Source organism: Caretta caretta, chromosome 17 (assembly GCF_965140235.1).
Source record: "Caretta caretta isolate rCarCar2 chromosome 17, rCarCar1.hap1, whole genome shotgun sequence".
Classification (NCBI taxonomy): domain Eukaryota; kingdom Metazoa; phylum Chordata; order Testudines; family Cheloniidae; genus Caretta; species Caretta caretta.
Genome location: NC_134222.1, coordinates 24,340,958 through 24,362,001, shown reverse-complemented (window position 1 = coordinate 24,362,001; position 21,044 = coordinate 24,340,958). Strand labels below are relative to the sequence as shown.

Genomic DNA, 21,044 nt, shown 5'->3' with positions numbered 1-21,044 from the left:
TGGCTTTTCTGCAGCTCCAACAGATGCTTCATCATGTCCATTTGCTCCCCCATTAGCCTCAGCATCGCCTCCTGCCTCTGCTCTTCGTGCTGACTTAATGCTTTCCTGGCCTCTGCCACTGAATACCTCCATGCATTAAGCTGTGCCCTATCAGTGTGGGAGGACTGCATGAGCTCAGAAAACATGTCATCGCGAGTGCATTTTTTTTTGCCTTCTAATCTGCGATAACCTCAGGGACAGAGATGATAGGGGAGCATAGAAACATTTGCACCTGGGGGGAGATAAAAAGAGAGAGTAAAATTTAAGATGATACATTTCTGAGAACAAAAGGGAATCTCTTTCACAGTGAATCAAGCAATTCACAGCAGACAGCACGTGTTTTAGGTACAAGGTCGCATTTTTTCTTTTATATTGCGCGCCCGCTGTTATGGTGACACATCACACACACACGGCTGGGCAACAGAATTCAGTTTCCAGGCAGCCATGGTAAGCCTTTTGGTACATGGGGTTGGCTTCTTCCACCTTCATAATATGTGGGAATGGTTTCAAACTGCAGCGCCCTCCTTTCCCATAGCAAGCAATGCCGGTTGGGTTTCACATTTAAAAGGAGGAGCTGCAGTTTTCGGGTGGATGTGCAGCACACACCTCCTCCCACCCCACCACATGGCTATTCTCTGGGATGATCCCTTTTAGCCAAGCGCAAACAGCCCAGCATGAACGGGGTCGTTTTACTGTTCCCTTACAAAAATTCCCCTATTTCAACCAGGTAACCATGAATAGTATCATTCTCCTGAGGTGAACACAGAAAGATATAGACTGAATGTTGCTTGAATGCAACCAAAACCCAGGACCATTCACTGCCATGCTTTGTGCTGCAGTGATTCCAGACTACTTGCTACTGGCTTGGCGTGGTAAAGTGTCCTTCCGTGGAGGATGAAATAAGGCAGCACTCCCCAGAAACCTTCTGCAAAGGCTTTCCAGGAAAGTTTCATGGAGATGTCCCTAGAGGATTCCCGCTCCAACCCCAGACATGTTAACAGACTTTTCCAGTAGCTGAACTGGCTGCGAATGCATCCCAATTCTTCAGGGCAAATCAAACATTAAACTATTGCTTTTAAACCCTGTCCTGTAGTTACAAATGTGCACTCATCAGAGGTGCCTTCTCCGGCTTCAGCGTTGGGGATCCTGCCTTGGGTGGGTATTGGCTCCAGGGTGATGAAAAGGTCCTGGCTGCCAGGGAGAACGGATTCACCGCTTGCCTGCTGCGCATTCTCCTCCTCCTCTTCCTCTTCTTCATCCATAAACTCCTCCTCCCTGTTGCGTAAGACTCCCCCCTTGCAGGTGTCCACGGACAGTGGTGGGATAATGGTAGGGTCCCCCCTAGAATGCCATGCAAGCTGATCATAGAAGCAGCTTGTATGGGGCTCTGAGATGGAGTGACTGTTTGCCTCCTTTGTCTTTTGTTAGGCTTGCCTGAGCTCCTTAACTTTCAAGCAGCACTGCTGTGTGTCCCTGGTGTAGCCTCTCTCCACCATGCCCTGTGAGATTTTGGCATATATATCAGCATTTCTTCTTTTTGATTGGAGTTCGGCTTGCACAGATTCTTCTCCCCGTACAGCGATCAGCTCCAGTGTCTCCCTTTCAGGGCCGGAGGGAAGGGTAAATGGCGGTGGGGGGCGGGGGTGCTCCCAGCAGTGCCTCAGAGAAAACTCCTGGGAGGTAGGGAAAAGGAGGGGTCCCAACACCCAGGGCACAGCCAGTGCCAGCTGGGAGAGGCTGCTGGCACGTTCAGTACAAATACCTCTTCACTCTTAGTTACCCATCCGCCCCCCACCCACAGCCAGAGAATTCGCCAGGGTGCCAGCTGAACCAGCTGGAGGAATCCGTTGGGTTTGAAGGAGGAACGGAGCCCAGTGGGGTTTCTCCAGCCGGCGGGAATGAGGGTGCCTCAGAGCCAGGGTGCAATAGATCAAAGACAAAGTATCTACAAACAGAAACGAGAGTCTTAGCCAGGGTCTTGCTTCCCCTCGCCAGCAGCCCTGAGGGAGACGGAGCAGTTCCTCCTCCACCCAGCCATTGGAATGACAGTCAAAGTCTGGTGAGCAGCCAGCCAACCATCGTCCTTGGGGCAGCAAGGGGTGGCCATGTTGCCCTGGGGTCCTAAGGGCTACAGAGAGCAGCGGCGGGGCAGTGACTGTCAGAAGCAGCCTGATGAATGGATCAGGGCAGCCGGGAGGGGTGCTGGGCTGCCTCCCTCACACGTAGTTCCTCTTGTCGTAGCTGGGCCCGGTGGATCTGGAAACGGAGTAAGCCACCTTGGCTGGAGCGTACTTCTCATCCTTGGGGGGGCAGGAGCAGCAGAGCAGAGCCCCCCCAAACAGCTGCAGTACTGCAGCTGCCCAGCCCACGTAGAGGGAGGCTCCCAGGTCCCGCTTCAGTGACTCTATCACCACAGGATTGTAGAAGTCGCGGATGATGATGTTGGCCGACCAGCACACGGGGATGAGGGTCATGATCCCAGCCAGCAAGAAGATCACCCCAGACATGATGGTGATCTTGGCCTTGGTTGTCTCATCTTCCACGCACCTGGTGCACTGCGCTCCGATGAGGGCAACCATGAAGCCCAGCATGGCCAGCACGATGGCGATCACCACCAGGGCACGAGCCGCCTGCAGATCCTGGGGCAACGCCAGCACGGAGTCGTAGACCTTGAACTGCATCTGGCCCGTGCTCTGCACCACGCAGTTCATCCACAGCCCCTCCCAGATGAGCTGGGCTGTCACGATGTTGTCCCCGACGAAGGCCGTCACCCTCCACATGGGCATTGCACAGCACACGATGGTGCCCACCCAGCCCAACACCGACAGGGCCACCCCACTGATCTCCAGCCCCATCGACATGTTGCCACGCCCTAGATACTTTCAAGCCAATGGCAGAAAGGGAGCGGGACTCCTTAGCTGGCAGCACCTGCAGGCCCCTGTCGCTGTCTGTGTAGGCTCCAGAGGATCCGCTCACTCCTGAGTGTACCTGTGTCGGTGGCTGCCTTATATCAGTGAGTGGAGCCAGGGCTGGGCTGCATTACCTCAGTGCTACTCACTCACGCAGGGGTGGGGTTTCACCAACGGACTCTTTTCCTTTCGCTGACTCCTCTGCCACCACCCCAGCCCCACTCCCCCTTTGTTTATGGAGATGGCATTGGTGAGAGAGGAGAATGGGGGAGGAGGCAAGGAGTGGAGCTGGAACCCTTCCCTGCTGGGCCCTGAGTTCCAGCCTGCTGCTTTCATGGCCATCCCTGGTGACAGATGCTCGCTGGGCTAGTGCCAGGCAGACACAGTGCTGGGGATTAGGAGAAAGACTGGAGTGGATTCCTGTGCTTCCTGGAAAGGGCTGCCTGGGGGTGTCATCTCAGACTCCAGGGAGAATGCAGCAGACCCTGTAAAGGGCAGGAATGGAACACGCTGCTTTTAGTAGCTGCTCGTGTTCCAGGGTCAGAGTGGAGGCCGTAAACCCAACTCTCTGTCCAGACTGGTGAGGCCCATGGACACATGCCCGAGAATCCACTCCTCAGGCATCAGCTGGTGACAGGCAGCAGGAAAGCCACCAGCCTCACCAAGGCATCCCCCCAGCACCAAGCCATCAGCCTGCATACCTGCCAGAATCGACTGTCACAGACACACGCAATCAGTATAGACGCAGCAAAGTCCTGCCGTTAGGAGCCAGCCCTGGTGCAGTGACCTCCTGCTGCTCTGTCGGTGTGGGCAGTGGTCTCAAAGGTGTGGGAGAACACACCAGCCCCATCCCACCAGGCTGAGTGAAGTCACAGCTCTCCTTGCCTCTGGACGAGGGAGGAGTTCTCTATTCTCCACCCCATCCACTTTCCCCTTCTCCTCCCGACTGGAAAATGCGAAAGGAAAAAAGAGACAGTAGCAAGATTGGGAGGAGGAGGAGAGGGGCTGGGCTGAGCGGATTTTAGGGGGAAAAGACCTGCTGGGCTGGAGACAGATGGAGATTATTTCCCTATTCTTCCCCCTGGGAAATCTCTCCATCCTCCCCCAGGCAAAGCTAGCAGAGCTGCTCTCCACAAAGGGGACCTATCCCACAAGCCCACATGTGACTGTCACACCCCAGGCTGAGTCTTTAATGTTCCCGCTGCTCCAAACACACCAGCCAATTAACACGCCTGTCCCACCCCCAATTCCTTCTGCCTCCCTGCCCCCCCAACCGATTTGTATAACCGACCCAAGCTCCTGTCCCGGGGGGTGGCGGGTACTGGCGAGGATCCTGGCCATGAGCCCTGTCCTTCACTGGCTCAGAGGCTAGCATTCAGATGGGCCTGATCACAGCTGCTCTCTCCACAGGGCAGTGGATCTCAGACCAGGACCACTCTGGAGCACAAGGCAGGACTGCTCATTAATCAGGAGCACGAGAGAGGGGTGCAAACTACACAAGAGCTGGAAACACAAAAGACAACCGACTTCACACCAGCATGTAATCAGGAAGGTGATGTGGGCAGGATGCCCCCACAGCTGGTAAAAGCATAGGATGACTCACAGAGCCAGCCAGGCTCATGGGTTAGCAGTACAAGGATGTGGCAGATACATGTCAATTGGTTCATTGGCTGCAACCATAGCTCTCTTGCTGTGGGTAAACTCATCCCACCACAGTGATCCCACTTCCAAAGAGTTAACACGCTGTTGGATTCTCAGCAAAGCTGGAGGGCAGACACTTGAATATGGAGTAACTCAAGCTGACCTGCAACAAATGTCAAGGGGAGGCCAGTCCGTAGCACTTACACCACTGGGACAGGCCCTTATGACTGCTTCTGTCGAAGCCACTCATGTTTCAAAGCCCTTTTCATCATGAGAAAAGAAGGACTTGTGGCACCTTAGAGACTAACCAATTGATTTGAGCATAAGCTTTCGTGAGCTACAGCTCACTTCATCGGATGCATTCAGTGGAAAATACAGTGGGGAGATTTATATACACAGAGAACATGAAACGATGGGTGTTACCATACACACTGTAACGAGAGTGATCACTTAAGGTGAGCTATTACCAGCAGGAGAAGTGGGGGGGGAGGAGAGAAACCTTTTGTAGTGATAATCAAGGTGGGCCATTTCCAGCAGTTGACAAGAATGTCTGCGGAGCGGGGTGGGGGTGGGGGATAAACAAGGGGAAATAGTTTTACTTTGTGCAATGACCCATCCACTCCCAGTCTCTATTCAAGCCTAAGGGACATAGCTGTCAGGCCTGGATCCACAAAGAGATGTAGGCGCAGTGCTGCTAAGCATTGCCATGCTGAACTGTATGTGCCTTGAAAATCCCTGGAACACATTGCCATCCACTCAGCCTGCATCCCGCACCCAGGCTCCCCATATAACACAAAGGAAGAGAGGGACACGAGCCACAAAAGCCAGCATGTTAGGTGGGGATAGCCAATGGGAGATGTGTATCTTAAACCACGCCCCTTTCTCAGAGGTGGGTGCCTAAGTCCGGGCTGCAGGGAGGTTAGCAGTCCCTGAACAGGGAGTCAGACGGCTGGTGTGCCCAAGAGGTTCCTTGTGAGAATGAGACCGGTACCTGCCTCACTGCAAAACGGCCGGAGGAGGAGGTGATGCTGCCGCCCACCTTGCAACTTTTAGCCCAGGGCTCAGAGCACTGGCCTGTGACGTGGATGACTCAGGTTCAGTCCCCCTTCTGCCAGAGGGGAGAAGGGATTTGAACAGAGGTCTTGGGGGGAGGGGCACATGAGCTGTAACCACTAAGCTCTGGGATACTCTGACATGGGACTTATCTCTTACTCAGGATAAATGGTCACTTGGCCAGAGAGAGAGTGAGTGCATGAGGATGGCTCTTGGCCTGGTGGAGAGGGCATCCACCTGGGAGATGCAGGGACCAGTCCCCCCGCTCCACAGACTTGTTAATTATTGAATCCACCAGCTTCAATAGGAGAGATGGTGAGAGCCCCATTTCAGAGTATCCCATTGCTCAGTGGCTAGCGCACACTCCTGGGAGGTGGGAGACCCCTGTTCAAATCCGTGCCCTACTTTGGCAGAGGTGGGACTTGAACCTCTGTCTCCCACATCCCAGGTGAGTGCTCTAACCACTGGGCTGAAAGGAACTGCCTCCTGCCAGGTTTTGAATGGGAGCTGATCTGGAAGGCGACCTACAGGCACACCTACTGGATTGCACCTTGCACTTGAGCTAGGTGAGTGAAAGCCTTTCTTCCCCCCACTGGGGCTTAGGCAGGAGGTGGGTGTCTGGGCACCTAGAGGAGGCAGCAGGCACATGCTCAGAGGCAGAAACTTAGGCACTAAGGGAATGTATACCCTGAAATCCACCACATGAGTTTAGTCACCTCCAGGCATCAGTGCACGGGAGCATTGTGGATCACAGTGGAGCCTAAAATGGACTTGGGCACTGAAACCCTAGATGAGGCCCCTACGTACCTTTGTGGATCTGTGGGCCTTAGTGTTTACAGACTGGGAGGCAGTATTGGCCCAAGATCCTGTGAGAAGAGACATGAGAATGAACAGAATCTCCAGGCAGCAGGAGCTAACAGCTGGCTCGAGGTTAGCCGGTCAGGCTGGCCTGAGTTGAGATGCTCTGTCTATATGTTGACTATGACTCCTGTTAAGTTACTAGCAATGAATGATCATAAAGACTAGTGGATTGCTTGAACATAAAACGTTTCATGGTCCCAGGAGTGGGGTAAGTGATACAAGGAACTGGAAGAATGAAAAAACACACAAACACCTTAGGTTTGAATGAAATAAGATGGATCAATTAAGCGTACCCACATTTTTAAAAAAAAGTTCAGAAATGCTGCAGAAAACTGGAAAAGGTTTAAATGAGAATTTGATTTATTTTTGAGGACATTGGGATCTGCTCACCAGGAAGATGAACAAAACATTGCCATCTTGTTGAGTATTGTGGGTACTGAAGCAATTTCATTACATAATTCATTTGAGCTTAATGTTAGAGAACAAGCTGGCTATGAGTTTTTCTTTAAAAAAATACTGTTTACCAAAAAGAAATGAAACATTTGAAAGATTTCAGTTTCACTCGAGAAATCAAATGGAGGAAGAGACTTTTGAATAATTTTAACAGATGTAAAGATAAGACGTCAGACATGTAATTTCCAGAGTCAATCTGAGTCAATGACAGGAAATCAGATTGTGATGGCCATCGAAATATCAGTGTAAGAAAAAGACTGTTAGAAGAGCCTGATCTAAATCTGGAAAGAGCAGTGAGAATTTGCCAAACTGCTAAACTTAATCAACAATGATTACACTTTTTAAAAAGAAAACAGAGTGATGTGAATATAGACTTAATAAGGAAAAGGAAACAACAAGACTATGGAGAAAAACTGAGTGAAAGTATTAAAGGTAAAAAAATGAACATATGAAAAAATGTTCTAGATGTGGAAGGAAGCACCATAGAATCATAGACTATCAGGGTTGGAAGGGACCTTATCAGGGCATCTAGTCCAACCCCCTGCTCAAAGCAGGACCAATCCCCAACTAAATCATCCCAGCCAGGGCTTTGTCAAGCCTGACCTTAAAAACTTCTAAGGAAGGAGATTCCACCACCTCCCTAGGTAACGCATTCCAGTGTTTCACCACCATCCTAGTGAAAAAGTTTTTCCTAATATCCAATCTAAACCTCCCCCACTGCAACTTGAGACCATTACTCCTCGTTCTGTCATCTGCTACCATTGAGAACAATCTAGATCCATCCTCTTTGGAACCCCCTTTCAGGTAGTTGAAAGCAGCTATCAAATCCCCCCTCATTCTTCTTTTCCATAGACTAAACAATCCCAGTTCCCCCAGCCTCTCCTCATAAGTCATGTGTTCCAGTCCCCTAATCATTTTTGTTGCGGGACACTTTCCAATTTTTCCACATCCTTCTTTTAGTGTGGCCCAAAACTGGACACAGTACTCCAGATGAGGCCTCACCAATGTCGAATAGAGGGGAACGATCACGTCCCTCCATCTGCTGGCAATGCCCCTACTCGTACAGCCCAAAATGCCGTTAGCCTTCTTGGCAACAAGGGCACACTGTTGACTCATATCCAGCTTTTCATCCACTGTAACCCCTAGGTCCTTTTCTATAGCACTGCTTCCGAGCCATTCGGTCCCTAGTCTGTAGCGGTGCCTGGGATTCTTCCGTCCTAAGTGCAGGACTCTGCACTTGTCCTTGTTGAACCTCATCAGATTTCTTTTGGCCCAATCCTCCAATTTGTTTAGGTCCCTCTGTATCCTATCCCTCCCCTCCAGCGTATCTACCACTCCTCCCAGTTTAGTGTCACCTGCAAACTTGCTGAGGGTGCAATCCACGCCATCCTCCCAGGGGTGGCAGGTTTGTAGAAATTTTGATGGTGCCCAGAACCCGCCCCCCCCAACTCCACACCCCCAAACTCTGCCCCCCACCTGCCTAAGGCTCTGGGAGGGAGTTTGGGTTGGGGGATGAGGTCTGGTATGCAGGCCCTGGGCTGGGGCAGGGGATTGGGATGCAGGAGGGGTGCAGGCTCTGGGAGGGAGTTTGTGTGCTGGGTACAGGCTCCGGGCTGGGGCAGGGGGTGAGGTGCAGGAGGGGGTGAGGGGTACAGGCTCTGGGACAGAGTTTGGGTGCTGGGTGTAGGCTCCGGGCTGGGGCAGGGGATAGAGGGGCAGGAAGAGGTGAAGGGTGCAAGCTCTGGGAGGTAGTTTGGGGGCAGGAGAGGGTGTGTGGGGAGGGGGTGGGTGTGCAGGAGGGGGTAAGGGGTGCAGGCTGAGGGATGGAGTTTGGGAGCAGGCTCTGGGCTGGGATGTAGGAGCAGGTGAGGGGTGCAGGCTCTGGGAGGGAGTTTGGGGATGAAGGGTGCGGAGGAAGGGGGTGCAGGGTGAGGGCTGTGGGGTGGGGCTGGGGATGAGGGGTTTGGGATGGGGCACAGGGCTAGGGCAGAGGGTTAGGTTGCCCGGGGGTGAAGGTTCTGACTGGGGCTGGGGATGAGGGGTTTGGGGTGTTGGAGAGGCTCAGGATTAGGGCAGAGAGTTGGGGTGCAGGAGGGGGTGAGGGGTGCAGGCCCTGGGACAGAGTTTGGGTGCTAGCTCTGGGAGGGAGTGTGGAGGGCTGGCTGCAGGCTCTGGGAGGGAGTTTGGGTGGGGGGGTGGTAAGAGGTGGGGGTGCTGGGATAAAATGAAGCTACAATGTGCCAGCCCCACAAGATTACAAGGGTCAATTAAAAGTGGAAAGTCCGAAGCAGCACTTGCCTGCTTCAATATATTTTATTGTGTTGTACCCGTTGTGACGAAGTGGGAATGTTCTTAATGTTTTCTCTGAGTATTGTGTGGGTGCCTCAGTTTCTCCTATGCATTTCTTAAGGATCTAGGTGGTAGGATAAGGGTGTGTGGTTGTTGTGGAGCCCCAGAGGGTCAGTGTGATGCTGTCTGCCACACCGTGCGCTTCCCGGTGAGGGGCGCCTGTGGAAGCTAGAGGGCCCTGCACCCCAACTCCGCAGTCAGACCGGGGGCCGGCCAGCAAAACAGAAGGAACACAGTCTAAAACAGAGCTTGTAGGTACAGAAAACAGGACCCCTCAGTTAAGTCCATCTTGCGAGGTGGGGAGCCCAGACCCAAGTTCTGGGCCTCTCCCTGTTACATAAGAACATAAGAACGGCCAGACTGGGCCAGACCAAAGGTCCATCCACCCCAGTATCCTGCCTGCTGACAGTGGCCAATGCCAGGTGCCCCAGAGGGAGTGAACTTAACAGGTAATGATCAAGTGATCTCTCTCCTGCCATCCAGCTCCACCCTCTGACAAACAGAGGCTAGGGACACCATTCCTTACCCATCCTGGCTAATAGCCCTTAATGGACTTAACCTCCATGAATTTATCTAGTTCTCTTTTAAACCCTGTTATAGTCCTAGCCTTCACAACCTCCTCAGGCAAGGAGTTCCACAGGTTGACTGTGCGCTGAGTGAAGAAGGACTTCCTTTTATTTGTGAAAAGAAAAGGAGTACCTGTGGCACCTTAGAGACTAACCAATTTATTTGAGCATAAGCTTTCGTGAGCTACACGAAAGCTTATGCTCAAATAAATTGGTTAGTCTCTAAGGTGCCACAAGTACTCCTTTTCTTTTTGCAAATACAGACTAACACGGCTTTTACTCTGAAACCTTTTATTTGTTTTAAACCTGCTGCCCATTAATTTCATTTGGTGGCCCCTAGTTCGTATATTATGGGAACAAGTAAATAACTTTTCCTTATTCACTTTCTCCACACCACTCATGATTTTATAGACCTCAATCATATCCCCCCTTAGTCTCCTCTTTTCCCAGCTGAAAAGTCCTGGCCTCTTTAATCTCTCCTCATATGGAACCCCCAAACCCTTAATCATTTTAGTTGCCCTTTTCTGAACCTTTTCTCATGCCAGTATATCTTTTTTAAGATGAGGAGACCACATCTGTACGCAGTATTCAAGTTGTGGGCACACCATGGATTTATATAAGGGCAATAAGATATTCCTTTACATTACTTTACATTTATCCACATTAAATTTCATTTGCCATTTTGTTGCCCAATCACTTAGTTTTGTGAGATCTTTTTGAAGTTCTTCACAGTCTGCTTTGGTCTTAACTATCTTGAGCAGTTTAGTATCCCCAGCCAGCTCCAAACTGACACTCCCTCCAGCCCCTCCTCTGGCCTTTGTCTCTTTTCTGGACAAGGAGGCCACCAGATCTCTTTGTCCTCCAACACCTTCAGTTGGCACCTTGCAGGGGAGGGGCCCAGGCCATCCGTTGCCAGGAGACAATGTGTCGGCTATACTCTATGCAGACAGCATCACACTGGCCCTCTAGGGCTCTACAACAATCACACACCCTTATCCCACCACCTAGATCCTTAAGAAATGCAGAGGGGGAACTGAGGCACCCACACAGTATTCAGAGAAAACATTAAGAACATTCCCACTTCATAACACCTGTATACAACCAATTATATACTTTGAAGGGTGTAAAATAGACAAGTATTGTGCGAAACACGATCATACCCCAAACTGACTGCCAAATTTAAGCTGCATGTTTTTCCCCTCAGGTGAGGGCTCTGGGGTGGGGCTGGGGATGAGCAGTTCACAGTGCAGGAGGGGGCTAGGGCTGGGGCTCAGGGTTGGGGTGCTGGGGGCGCAGGTTCTGGGGTCAGGTCAGGCCGGGGATGAGGAGCTTGGGGTGCAGACAGGCTTCCCCAGGGCTAGGGTCAGAGAGGACTCCCCTGTAGAACTGATCGATGAAATTGTTTTTAATTGTTCACTTTATTAATATAACTTCATAAGAAAAGTTTTATGAATGAAACTACAGTCAGTCATAAAACCAGGTACCCCAATAACTGGCTAATTGAGTTTCACTTTCAATCCAATTGCTGCTTAAATCGCTGAAACTTGCACTGTTTCAACATTGTAACTTCTGCTCACTGTTTGTCATTCATTGTACTTGTCTATATTGTAACTTCTGTTCTCGGTTTGCCATTCCTTACACTTGTCCATATTGTAACTCAAACTCCATTTTAACTTGTCCCAAACTCCATTTTGAAATGCTCACTCCATTTTGTAACAGCTTGCTGCAACCTTCATTTTTGCAAAACCCTGCTGTAACCCTATTAGTTTAGTTTAAATGTGGGAATGAGGCATGTACGGATAATGGAATCAACCTCCAGCGCCAGCCTGTCCTGATGAAATAAAGTTCAAACACCAAGGGCTGAAGATGCAGACAACAGCCCTAACCAAATAAGAAGGGTTCACCCTAAAAGGAAAAGAACAACAAAAGTACAATGGAAGGAAGATCAAAGTCAGGTCCCAGGCTGAAAGTCATGTCTGCAATTGACGGGGGATCAATCACACCCAACCCAGAGGCAGCGTGACACAGCAAGGCCTATAGACTTTGGATTCAAACTAAAAACCTATAAAAAAAGATGGGTAAGAATGAAGCCTTCGGGTAACGTTCTGCTTCCAGCATCAAGGGGCATTGGTGGGCGCCCGACAGAGACCCAGCCCTTCCTCATGCCTGGCTTTCCTGGCCACTTAGCCACCACCAGCTACGATCCCAAGCTGCGAACCCAAGCCAGGAACTCAAGCTACATTCAGGACTGGTAACTATCTAGCAGCTGCAGAACATTTGCTCTCTCTCTCTCTCTGTCTGTGTACATAGGTCTTAGATATTAGTTATTGGTCTTAAATCAGACTGTGTTATTATAATAAACATGACATCTTGTCGTGTCCCCTGAAGGGGCCTGTGCAGTTTTGTCCGTGTAACATCAATGGTGGAGAATGCAGTGGGGGGAGCAAGTGCAGGAGCTGCAATTATTATAAAATCTGGCACGCACCCCGCCCCGCTTTGGGAAGCCTGGCACTGTAGGGAAAAGATTGGAAACTTTCACTTAATTAACCAGAAACTCTGAAGGAAATAGGAGTTTGGGTCTGAATCTTATTAGCTGAATAGTGTAAATTGCTCTCTCAGGAGTTGTAAGTTGCTCTTCCAGGAGTTAAAAGGGGAAATTGCCTTTTCTGGAGTTGAATAGTAAAACCGCTGTGTTGAGAGTCAGGGGGTTATAGTACTTGATATTTACCAATTTGGTTTTGTGCTGTGGGTGGTTGGTGCACAATTGTTGGGGACCATGTTTAAGAAGACAAGGTCTAAAGATCCCAAAAGAGAAAAACAGGGACCATTGTCTTTTGTACAAGAACCCACACCCTTTAAGCAAGTACTACCGAGGTTTGGACACAGCCCCTGGACTGAAGCAGGGAGGGGAGATGTATGTACCATTTCTGATTTGGAGGACAGGCTTGCACGGTCTCTAATCCTGCACAAGCCTACTCCGACTAAAAGCGATTCAGCAGCAGTCTGCCTTCTGTGGGAGGCATGCAGGGACTTACACTCCCGCGTGGCATCTTGCCAGGAGGAGAATACCTCCCTGCATGAGAGACTCGCTCATATGGAAAGAGAGGCGGAAAGATGGAAAGTGATAGCAAGGGGGGTGCAAAGCCAGCTAGACCCTCGCAGGGAGGCAATCAGGGAGGGCAAACAGAAAGAAAAAAGGGTAGAGGAAGCGTTTGGGGAAAAGGAAAGAATAGGAAAAGAAAATCAAGTGTTGCCGGGCATGGTAAAGAGGTTAACCACAGAAGGAAGTTTCGGAGGAGCAGCCGTGTTAGTCTGTATTCGCAAAAAGAAAAGGAGGACTTGTGGCACCTTAGAGACTAACCAATTCATCTGAGCATGAGCTTTCCTGAGCTACAGCTCACTTCATGGGATGCATGCAGTGGAAAATACAGGGAGGAGATTTATACACACACAAAGTAAGAACAAAGTAAAGCTCTCCCCGCTGATCACAGCCGATGCGAATCTCTCATCCAGCACCTTAAACAAAGGCTTGGCTTCGCGAACCGCCAGGAGGCAGCGGTGACGGCAGGAGGGTGGGACTTCCATCCCCAAGGTGATGTCCCTGGGTGGGAGGCTGCCCGGTGGGAATCTAGCGAGGTCTGGGAAAGAGAGATCGGGAGCAGCAATCCTGAGCCCCGGGGGCCGGTTGCAGCCATCACCAGCATTACCGGGACAGACACAGACCCCGCGGCAGGGACGAGCACAGCCGCTCCACCCCCCGGGGTCAGCAGCGGATCTCCAGGCCAGGGCCAAACTGCTCGGCCCCTCGCCGGGAACGTTTCTCCGCCTGGACTCTGCGTGCGCGGCAGGCGGCAAGCGGGGAAAAGGGAACAGCCCCGGAGCTTGCGGGCCGCCCCCGAACTGCAGGGCGCCGTGGCCGGAGGGGGCAGGGGAAACGACAGACACTTCCCTACGACCCTGCTGGCGAGCCGTGGGGAACAAAGGGGTCGCCGCCACCCAGGGATACAGGCGGCCAGCACGAGGCGGGAACCCAGGGAAGACCCCGAGGGGTGCCTATCCCGCTGGGGACTAGTGCAGGCCCTGGCAGGCATCACCCGCCCTGAAAACGCCCGCGGAGCACCCGCAAATGACCCCGATGCAGTAGCATAGGGCACGAATGCCTTGAGGGACTGTGCCGGGCCTCTTCTCCCCCACTCCGCCCAGAAGCTCAGCGCCTGGGCGCCTCGCGTGGCGGGGCGCCGAGATCCGAGCCCGCAGAGCCCCGCAGCCCGGCCCCGCAGGCCCGGCCACAAAGGGGAGAGCTCCCTTCGGGGCTGCGCGCCAGCCAGTGAGAGCCGCGGAGCGGGAATGGGGGCTCCCGAGGTCGCTACCACGGGCGGGGGAATCACAAGCAACAGGGACATTATCCGTGTCCAGACCCCCGTCCGTCTCCAAATAATGATTCCCAGGGACATGAAGGTGAGGGGCAAAATTCCTACGACTCCCGGATCCGCCGACTGGCTTGAGGGGCGGTCATGCCACAAGGAGGTGACTGGGGACACTGGGATGGAGCCCCGACCCGAGATTTAGCCCAGGGAGCCCTGATAAGACGGGAGCCTCAGGGGCGTGTGGGGAGCAGAGCCGCAAGTGCCCCTCGGAGCAGTCGGAACTAGGGGTGCCTGCTGGACAGGGCACAATGCGGCCTCCTAGGTGAACTTCCTGCGGTTCTGGAGGGAGCCAGCGGGAGAAACCCGCTCATCCGCTAGCTCTCACTGACACGAGAGCCGCTCTCTCGTTGATTAAAACCGCTCCCCAGGCAGGGGAGAGAGTGAAGCAAGTCCCTTTGAAATCTTGCCAAGGAAAGCCAAGGAGAGGCTGGGAATGGGCCCAGGTCCCATTTTCAACACAAGGATTTGAAAGAAAAGGGAACTGAATTCAGACCCCCGACATGGTCGAGGAAATTATTTTCGGAGCCGATTGGCTGTACCATCATAACATCATCATCGATTCACCTGGGGGCATCTTATGGCAACTAGAAATCCCCGCTGACTGTCCTGACCGGGGAAGCGGGATATCGCTGCAAGCAGAGGGGGAGGGAGACTTGGTGCGGCTCGCTACGGAGCAAGCCGAGGGGTGGCGCCGTCTGGACGCAAAGCAAAACAGACGGGGGAAAGATCAGGGCCTGTGTTAAAATGGTAGGTGAATCGGTGCCCCCTCAGAAACAAGAGCCCTACTCAGAGGAAGCAGAAGCGCAACGGATGCAGACTGTACAGGACCTAGAACAAGAGGGAGTTATTAGAAAAAGGAGCTCCCCTTTTAACTCTCCCGCCTGGCCGGTTTTAAAGGCAGAGGGCAGGTCCTGGCGGCTGACTAGAGGCTACAGAAGGATTAATGAAGGATCTGTACCCCTGATTCCACTTGTATCAGACATGACACAGGTTAGACAGAAAGTACAAGCCACCTCCAAATACTTCGCAGTGATCGATTTGGCTAGCCCACATTTTGCACACCGACATGTAGTAGATATGTTAGCTAATCTAAGTCAGCAGGAAAGACGGGTTGTCTTCTCCTAGGTAGAGGATATTCCGATTTGGGGGGAAACCAAGGAACAAGTACAGAAACTTACTGAAAATGTTTTGGCATTAACCCAAGAAGCAGGGTTTAAGGTAAACGGGGAGAAAGCACAAGGGGGGCAGCCACCGGTGACCTGCTTAGGTATAGTGGCCAGGAAGGAGGGGAGGCCAGTGGATCAGCGCAAGGTGAAAGGGGTCCGCCCCTAGCCCTGTGCGCTCTTCACGAGTTCGCCTGGGTGGGTTCAATTTCCTACCGCCACATATTTATACATATGCAGAGATCACACTTCCCTTATGGAAGTTATTACAGAAAAAGACCCAGTGGGAATGGGGACCAGAACAAGAGTCCGCCTTAAATACCTTAAAGCGAAAGGCTGTCACAGCCCCGGCTCCACGAGGAGTCAAAGCCCTTCCTTATCAGACTAGCTGCAAATAAGATTGTCTTAGCAGCTACTCTCCTGCAAAACAATGAGGAAGGCAAACTCGAGTGCCAGGAGCATCTGATTCTAAAAAACTGCAAGGTGCTGAGTTCAATTTTGATCCTTGTGAGCGTGAATGTTTAGCAGCCCTTTGGGCAAGCCAGTCCTTTGAACCTCTCACGAGCACAGCGCCCGTCACCATTCAAAGTGCTCACAGCCCCCTCAAATATATCTTATCTAGATAAGCTATCACCAGCAGGAGAGTGGGCTGGGGGGAGGTATCTTTTTCATGCTTTGTGCGTGTATAAAAAGATCTTCTACACTTTCCACAGCCTGCATGGGATGAAGGGAGCTGTAGCTCAGGAGAGCTCATGCCCAGACCAGTTGGTTAGTCTCTAAGGTGCCACAAGTCCCCCTTTTCTTCTCGGTAGGGAGTACGGTCTCCAATAGGCGCCTGGCTCAGTGGCCATAGGGGCTCGTTACCGAAACAGTATCGAAGCCTGATGTAGGGGCTCACGCTGCAATTGACAAGGCGCCGAGCCGGCCTGTCCCGAGCCGCGGGCGGGACAAAGGCCGGCGCCGGCGGGGCTCCCTCCCGCAGGGCTCAGGCCCAGCAGCGCAGGAGAAGCAGGTCTGGCTCAGGGACCGCAGCTCGGAGTCAGTACAAGGGGGAGCGGGCATCAAATATGCGGCCCCAGCCCGAGCGGCGGACGTGACTCCGGGGGCTTCAGACCCGGCTCGGCGCCGCCCGCGGAGCTCCAGGCCACGGGCGGGCCGCGAAGGCCCCAGGCCGGCAGCGCTCCCGGCAGACGGGGATGTGGGCGCGAAGGGCGGACGCCGCTGGGAGTCTGACCGGCAGCGCAGCCACCGGCAGGCGGCAGATGGGAAGGAGCCCGCGCCCCGGGAAGCGTGGGAACGATCCGCCCGCGGGCGGCCCGGACCCCAGCCCCTTACCCCCGGCCCGGGACAGCCCGGCGCGAGAGCGAAGCCTGGAGCCCGCGGAGCAGCCGAGCCCGGTTCGCCCGGCCGCCCAGCGCCGCCGCCCTGACCGGAGCCCATCTCCGAGACTCTGCTGCCCCCAGCGACGGGAGCGGTAATTGCAGCCCCAGCAGCCGCTCCGGTGGGAGAGGGCTACTCCGGATGCTCGTGTCTGCCGGCAGCCCCCGCCGCGTCTCCTCCTGGGGGGTGCCCGGGCCGGGGAGGGGAGGGGAGGGGAGGGCTGGCAAGCGCGTGTGCGCCTCCCCCCTCCCCTCCCGAGGGGCCGCAGCAGCCCCCGGGCGGACAAGGGAGGGCCCTGCGCCGGGCCGCTCCAGGCAGGGCGGGGGGAGAGCCCCAGCTCCAAATATTGGTGGATCAGGGCCCCCAGCCCTGACTATTCCTGGAGCCCGGGCACCCTCCCCGCCCACGCCTCCTCCAGGTCATTAATGAAGCTACTGAACAAAACCGCCCCAGGACCGACCCTTGGGGCACTCTGCTTGGTACCGGCTGCCAACTGGACAGGGAGCCCTTGATCACTACCCGTTGAGCCCTATGATCTAGCCAGCTTTGTATCCACCTTATCGTCCATTCATCCAGCCCAGACTTCTTTAACTCGCTGGCAAGGATACTGTGGGAGACCGTGTCAAAAGCTTTGCTAAAGTCAAGGAACAGCAGGTCCACCGCTTTCCCCTCATCCACAGAGCCAGTTATGGGCAATTAGATTAGTCAGGCATGACTTGCCCTTGGTGAATCCAGGTGTGCAGGAAGGGGCTCAGGGCAAGGGGTTGGGTTGGAGGAGGGGTGCGGGATGTATGAGGGGGCTCAAGGCAGGGGGTTGATCTGCCCACTCCTGATCTAATGGTTTCTTCTGGCCTTAAACTCTGTGGCTGTATGACTCCTTTTTGAACAGAAGCTCTTAGGTGCCCAAGAGTCTTAGAGACACCGTTGATTAGATAAGACTCGATTGGACTGCGTCTGTGTTGGTACAGCGCCCAGCATCATGGGGGTTTGATCCTGACAGGTCCAAGGCAATAATGCCGTAAGGCAAACAGTGTGTGTGAGAGAGAGCAAGAGTGAGAGGTGTGTGGTGAGAGATGGACAAGCTGAGAGACCTGAAGAAGAGCTCTGGGTAAAAAAGACAGATTGTCTCTCACCATCAGAGTTGGCCCAGAGGTGCCGTGGGGAGGGGGCAGGAGCATTGGCTGTGGGGGGAGCTCCCAGCCACTCCAGTCCCAGCCTCCCCCAGCAGGAGGCGCTGTACTGAATGGTGCAGAAGCACTGTTTTTTGCACAGAAAAAAAAAAACCAGTGCTTCTGCACCATTCAGTACAATGCTCCTGTCCCCTCCCCACGGCACTTCCTGTGAGTACAGACTGGAACTAAAATAGCTGTGGGCTCCCCAGGCTGCGTGTCCTACAGAGCTTCCAGCTGGGAGAAGTGGGGTCTGGAGTTTGGGCTGGAATTCCTGTTCTGCATGAAATTCCTAAATCATAGAATCATAGAATCATAGAATCATAGAATATCAGGGTTGGAAGGGACCCCAGAAGGTCATCTAGCCTCCCCCAGCAGGAGGCGCTGTACTGAATGGTGCAGAAGCACTGTTTTTTGCACAGAAGTGGAGTTTATTTAATTTCTGGAGTTCTTTATCACATCCTACATTTAACATGCTGTCCAAAACTAAGGCCATTTATTTAAGATTACAGCCCTATCACCTTATATACATGCAGATTGTTTCTTATCTGCCACCAGCCCAGTGTGCTCAGGGAGCAGTTGACTCCCTTTGCATGGCTGTGCAAAGTGCAGGCATGCTTCACGGGGGCACGCTCCCCCCAGAAAGCACTGGGACACAGAAGAGGGGCAAAGAGCCTGCCATGAATGAGATCAACAACCTGTCCTGAATGACAACTAGCCCCACAACTCCCTCTGTGCCTGCAGGCTCCTTCCTGGCAGCCCTGCAGTGAGTCAGTGCATGCTGGCTGTACAGACTGCAGGGCAATGGGATTTATCCAGGAGATAAATAGGTTTCCATTCTGGTCCCCTTGTTTTTATTTTGTCCTTGACTTTAATAGATGCAGATAATCTGTGTCATCACAGCCAGAGGCACTGCCTGGTGAGCCCCAGAACTCTAACTCTGTGGCAGGAATACAAATGTCTGAAAGGCCAGAGCTGAGGCTATGGCTACACGACACAGCTTTTACCAACATGGCTGTGTCGACACAGCCGTGCTGCTACAAGTAGCGCAGTGTAGCCACTGTTTGCTGGCTCTCCTGCTGACAAAAAGCTTCTCCCCCAACCAGCGGCATTTGCGTTGTCGTCAGGAGAGCGCTCCTTCCGACAATGCGCTGTTCACATTGGTACTTGTCTTGGGGGAGGGCGGGGGAAACACCTCTGAAAGACAAAAGTTTTATCGTTCAACTGCCAGTGTGGACTAGATATGTTCACGGAGGACAGGTCCATCAATGGCTATTAGCCAGGCTGGGCAGGGATGGTGTCCCTAGCCTGGTTGCCAGAAGCTGGGAATGGGCAACAGGAGATGGATCATTTTGTGATGACCTGTTCTGTTCATTCCCTCTGGGGCACCCGGCATTGGCCACTGTCGGAAGACAGGATACTGGGCTAGATGGAGCTTTGGTTTGACCCAGTCTGGCCGTTCTTATGTCAGAAATCACATGGCAACATCACCAGAGGGTCTACAGGCAAAGGCCCCCAACCCCCTTAGCTCGCCCTGCAGTCCCAGGCACGCTGCTTTGCTCCCTCCAGAGATGGCAGGACCACAGAAAAGTGACCTGTTAAACCCAGGATACTTGTGGGCTCAGCCCAAATTCTGGGCAGGTAGGAGAAGCTAACCCTGCAACCCCCACTCACTGCCCCCACCCCCACTCACTGCCTCATTCACAGAGTTTGCCAATCTCAAACACGGGTATGTGTGTGTCTGGTTCCTCACCTGCATACGCAGGAACTGCAGGCCCCCTCTCCTGCCAACATGAAGGCGATGGAATCAGGCTTCCCTAAAGCCAGAACTCTGCAGATCTGCTCTGCTGGATGAACTGCCAGGTTCATACTGAGCTTTATGCCCTGGCTCAGGCAGTGAGCACTGGACAGTGTGCCCATTGTACCCACAGTTTGCAGGAGTTTATCAGCCAGGCTTCTGCACATCCACTGACTCCGGCTCCTCATCTGCTCAGGAGCAAGGCCACCTGCTGAGACTCTTTGGAGATGTCTCCTGCATTGTGTAGGTGACCCCCACAGTTCTGTCTATCTAGGCACTTCCAGTGTCCCAGTCGCCACCGTATCTAGGCACAGTAACCGTTCCCACATCTGGAAACGGGAGGGCACACTGAGCTGGGGGTCTGCATGCTTTGTCTGGCTCCTGCGCAGGCAGCTGCTCCCTGGATCCTGAAAACCACCTTGACAAAAGGTACTTTATGGGCAAGGAAACCATATCAGAAGGGGCCAGATTTTCATTTGCTCAGAGTCAGCATCCACCAGGCACCCAACATGTTGAGGGCCTGCAAAAACCTAGAGTGTGTGCTTCATCCTCATCCCAGAGGTCGAGTGACTCTCTGTGTCTGACAAGGTGGGGGAGGGACTTAACCTTTATTGGGCCAACTCTGATGGTGAGAGACAATCTGTCTTTTTTACCCAGAGCTCTTCTTCAGGTCTCTCAGCTTGTCCATCTCTCACCACACACCTCTCACTCTTGCTCTCTCTCACACACACTGTTTGCCTTACGGCATTATTGCCTTGGACCTGTCAGGATCAAACCCCCATGATGCTGGGCGCTGTACCAACACAGACGCAGTCCAATCGAGTCTTATCTAATCAACGGTGTCTCTAAGACTCTTGGGCACCTAAGAGCTTCTGTTCAAAAAGGAGTCATACAGCCACAGAGTTTAAGGCCAGAAGAAACCATTAGATCAGGAGTGGGCAGATCAACCCCCTGCCTTGAGCCCCCTCATACATCCCGCACCCCTCCTCCAACCCAACCCCTTGCCCTGAGCCCCTTCCTGCACACCTGGATTCACCAAGGGCAGGTCATGCCTGACTAATCTAATTGCCCATAACTGGCTCTGTGGATGAGGGGAAAGCGGTGGACCTGCTGTTCCTTGACTTTAGCAAAGCTTTTGACACGGTCTCCCACAGTATCCTTGCCAGCGAGTTAAAGAAGTCTGGGCTGGATGAATGGACGATAAGGTGGATACAAAGCTGGCTAGATCATAGGGCT

The 21,044-nt window shown here is 53.1% G+C and overlaps 1 protein-coding gene across 1 annotated transcript; it reads right to left on the bottom strand.

The window, feature by feature from the left end:
* Positions 1-267: 267 nt before the first annotated feature.
* On the bottom strand, positions 268-3,244 carry LOC125623895 (claudin-3-like). Its single transcript, XM_048823954.2, has one exon. It carries the CDS (start codon positions 2,898-2,900, stop codon positions 2,256-2,258), a length of 645 nt encoding a protein of 214 aa, XP_048679911.1. The 5' UTR covers positions 2,901-3,244; the 3' UTR covers positions 268-2,255.
* Between the last annotated feature and the right edge of the window lie 17,800 nt (positions 3,245-21,044).

Bases quoted from the DNA above. Each gene is read 5' to 3' on its own strand.
- LOC125623895 (XM_048823954.2), bottom strand. From the start codon at position 2,900: ATGTCGATGGGGCTGGAGATCAGTGGGGTGGCCCTGTCGGTGTTGGGC.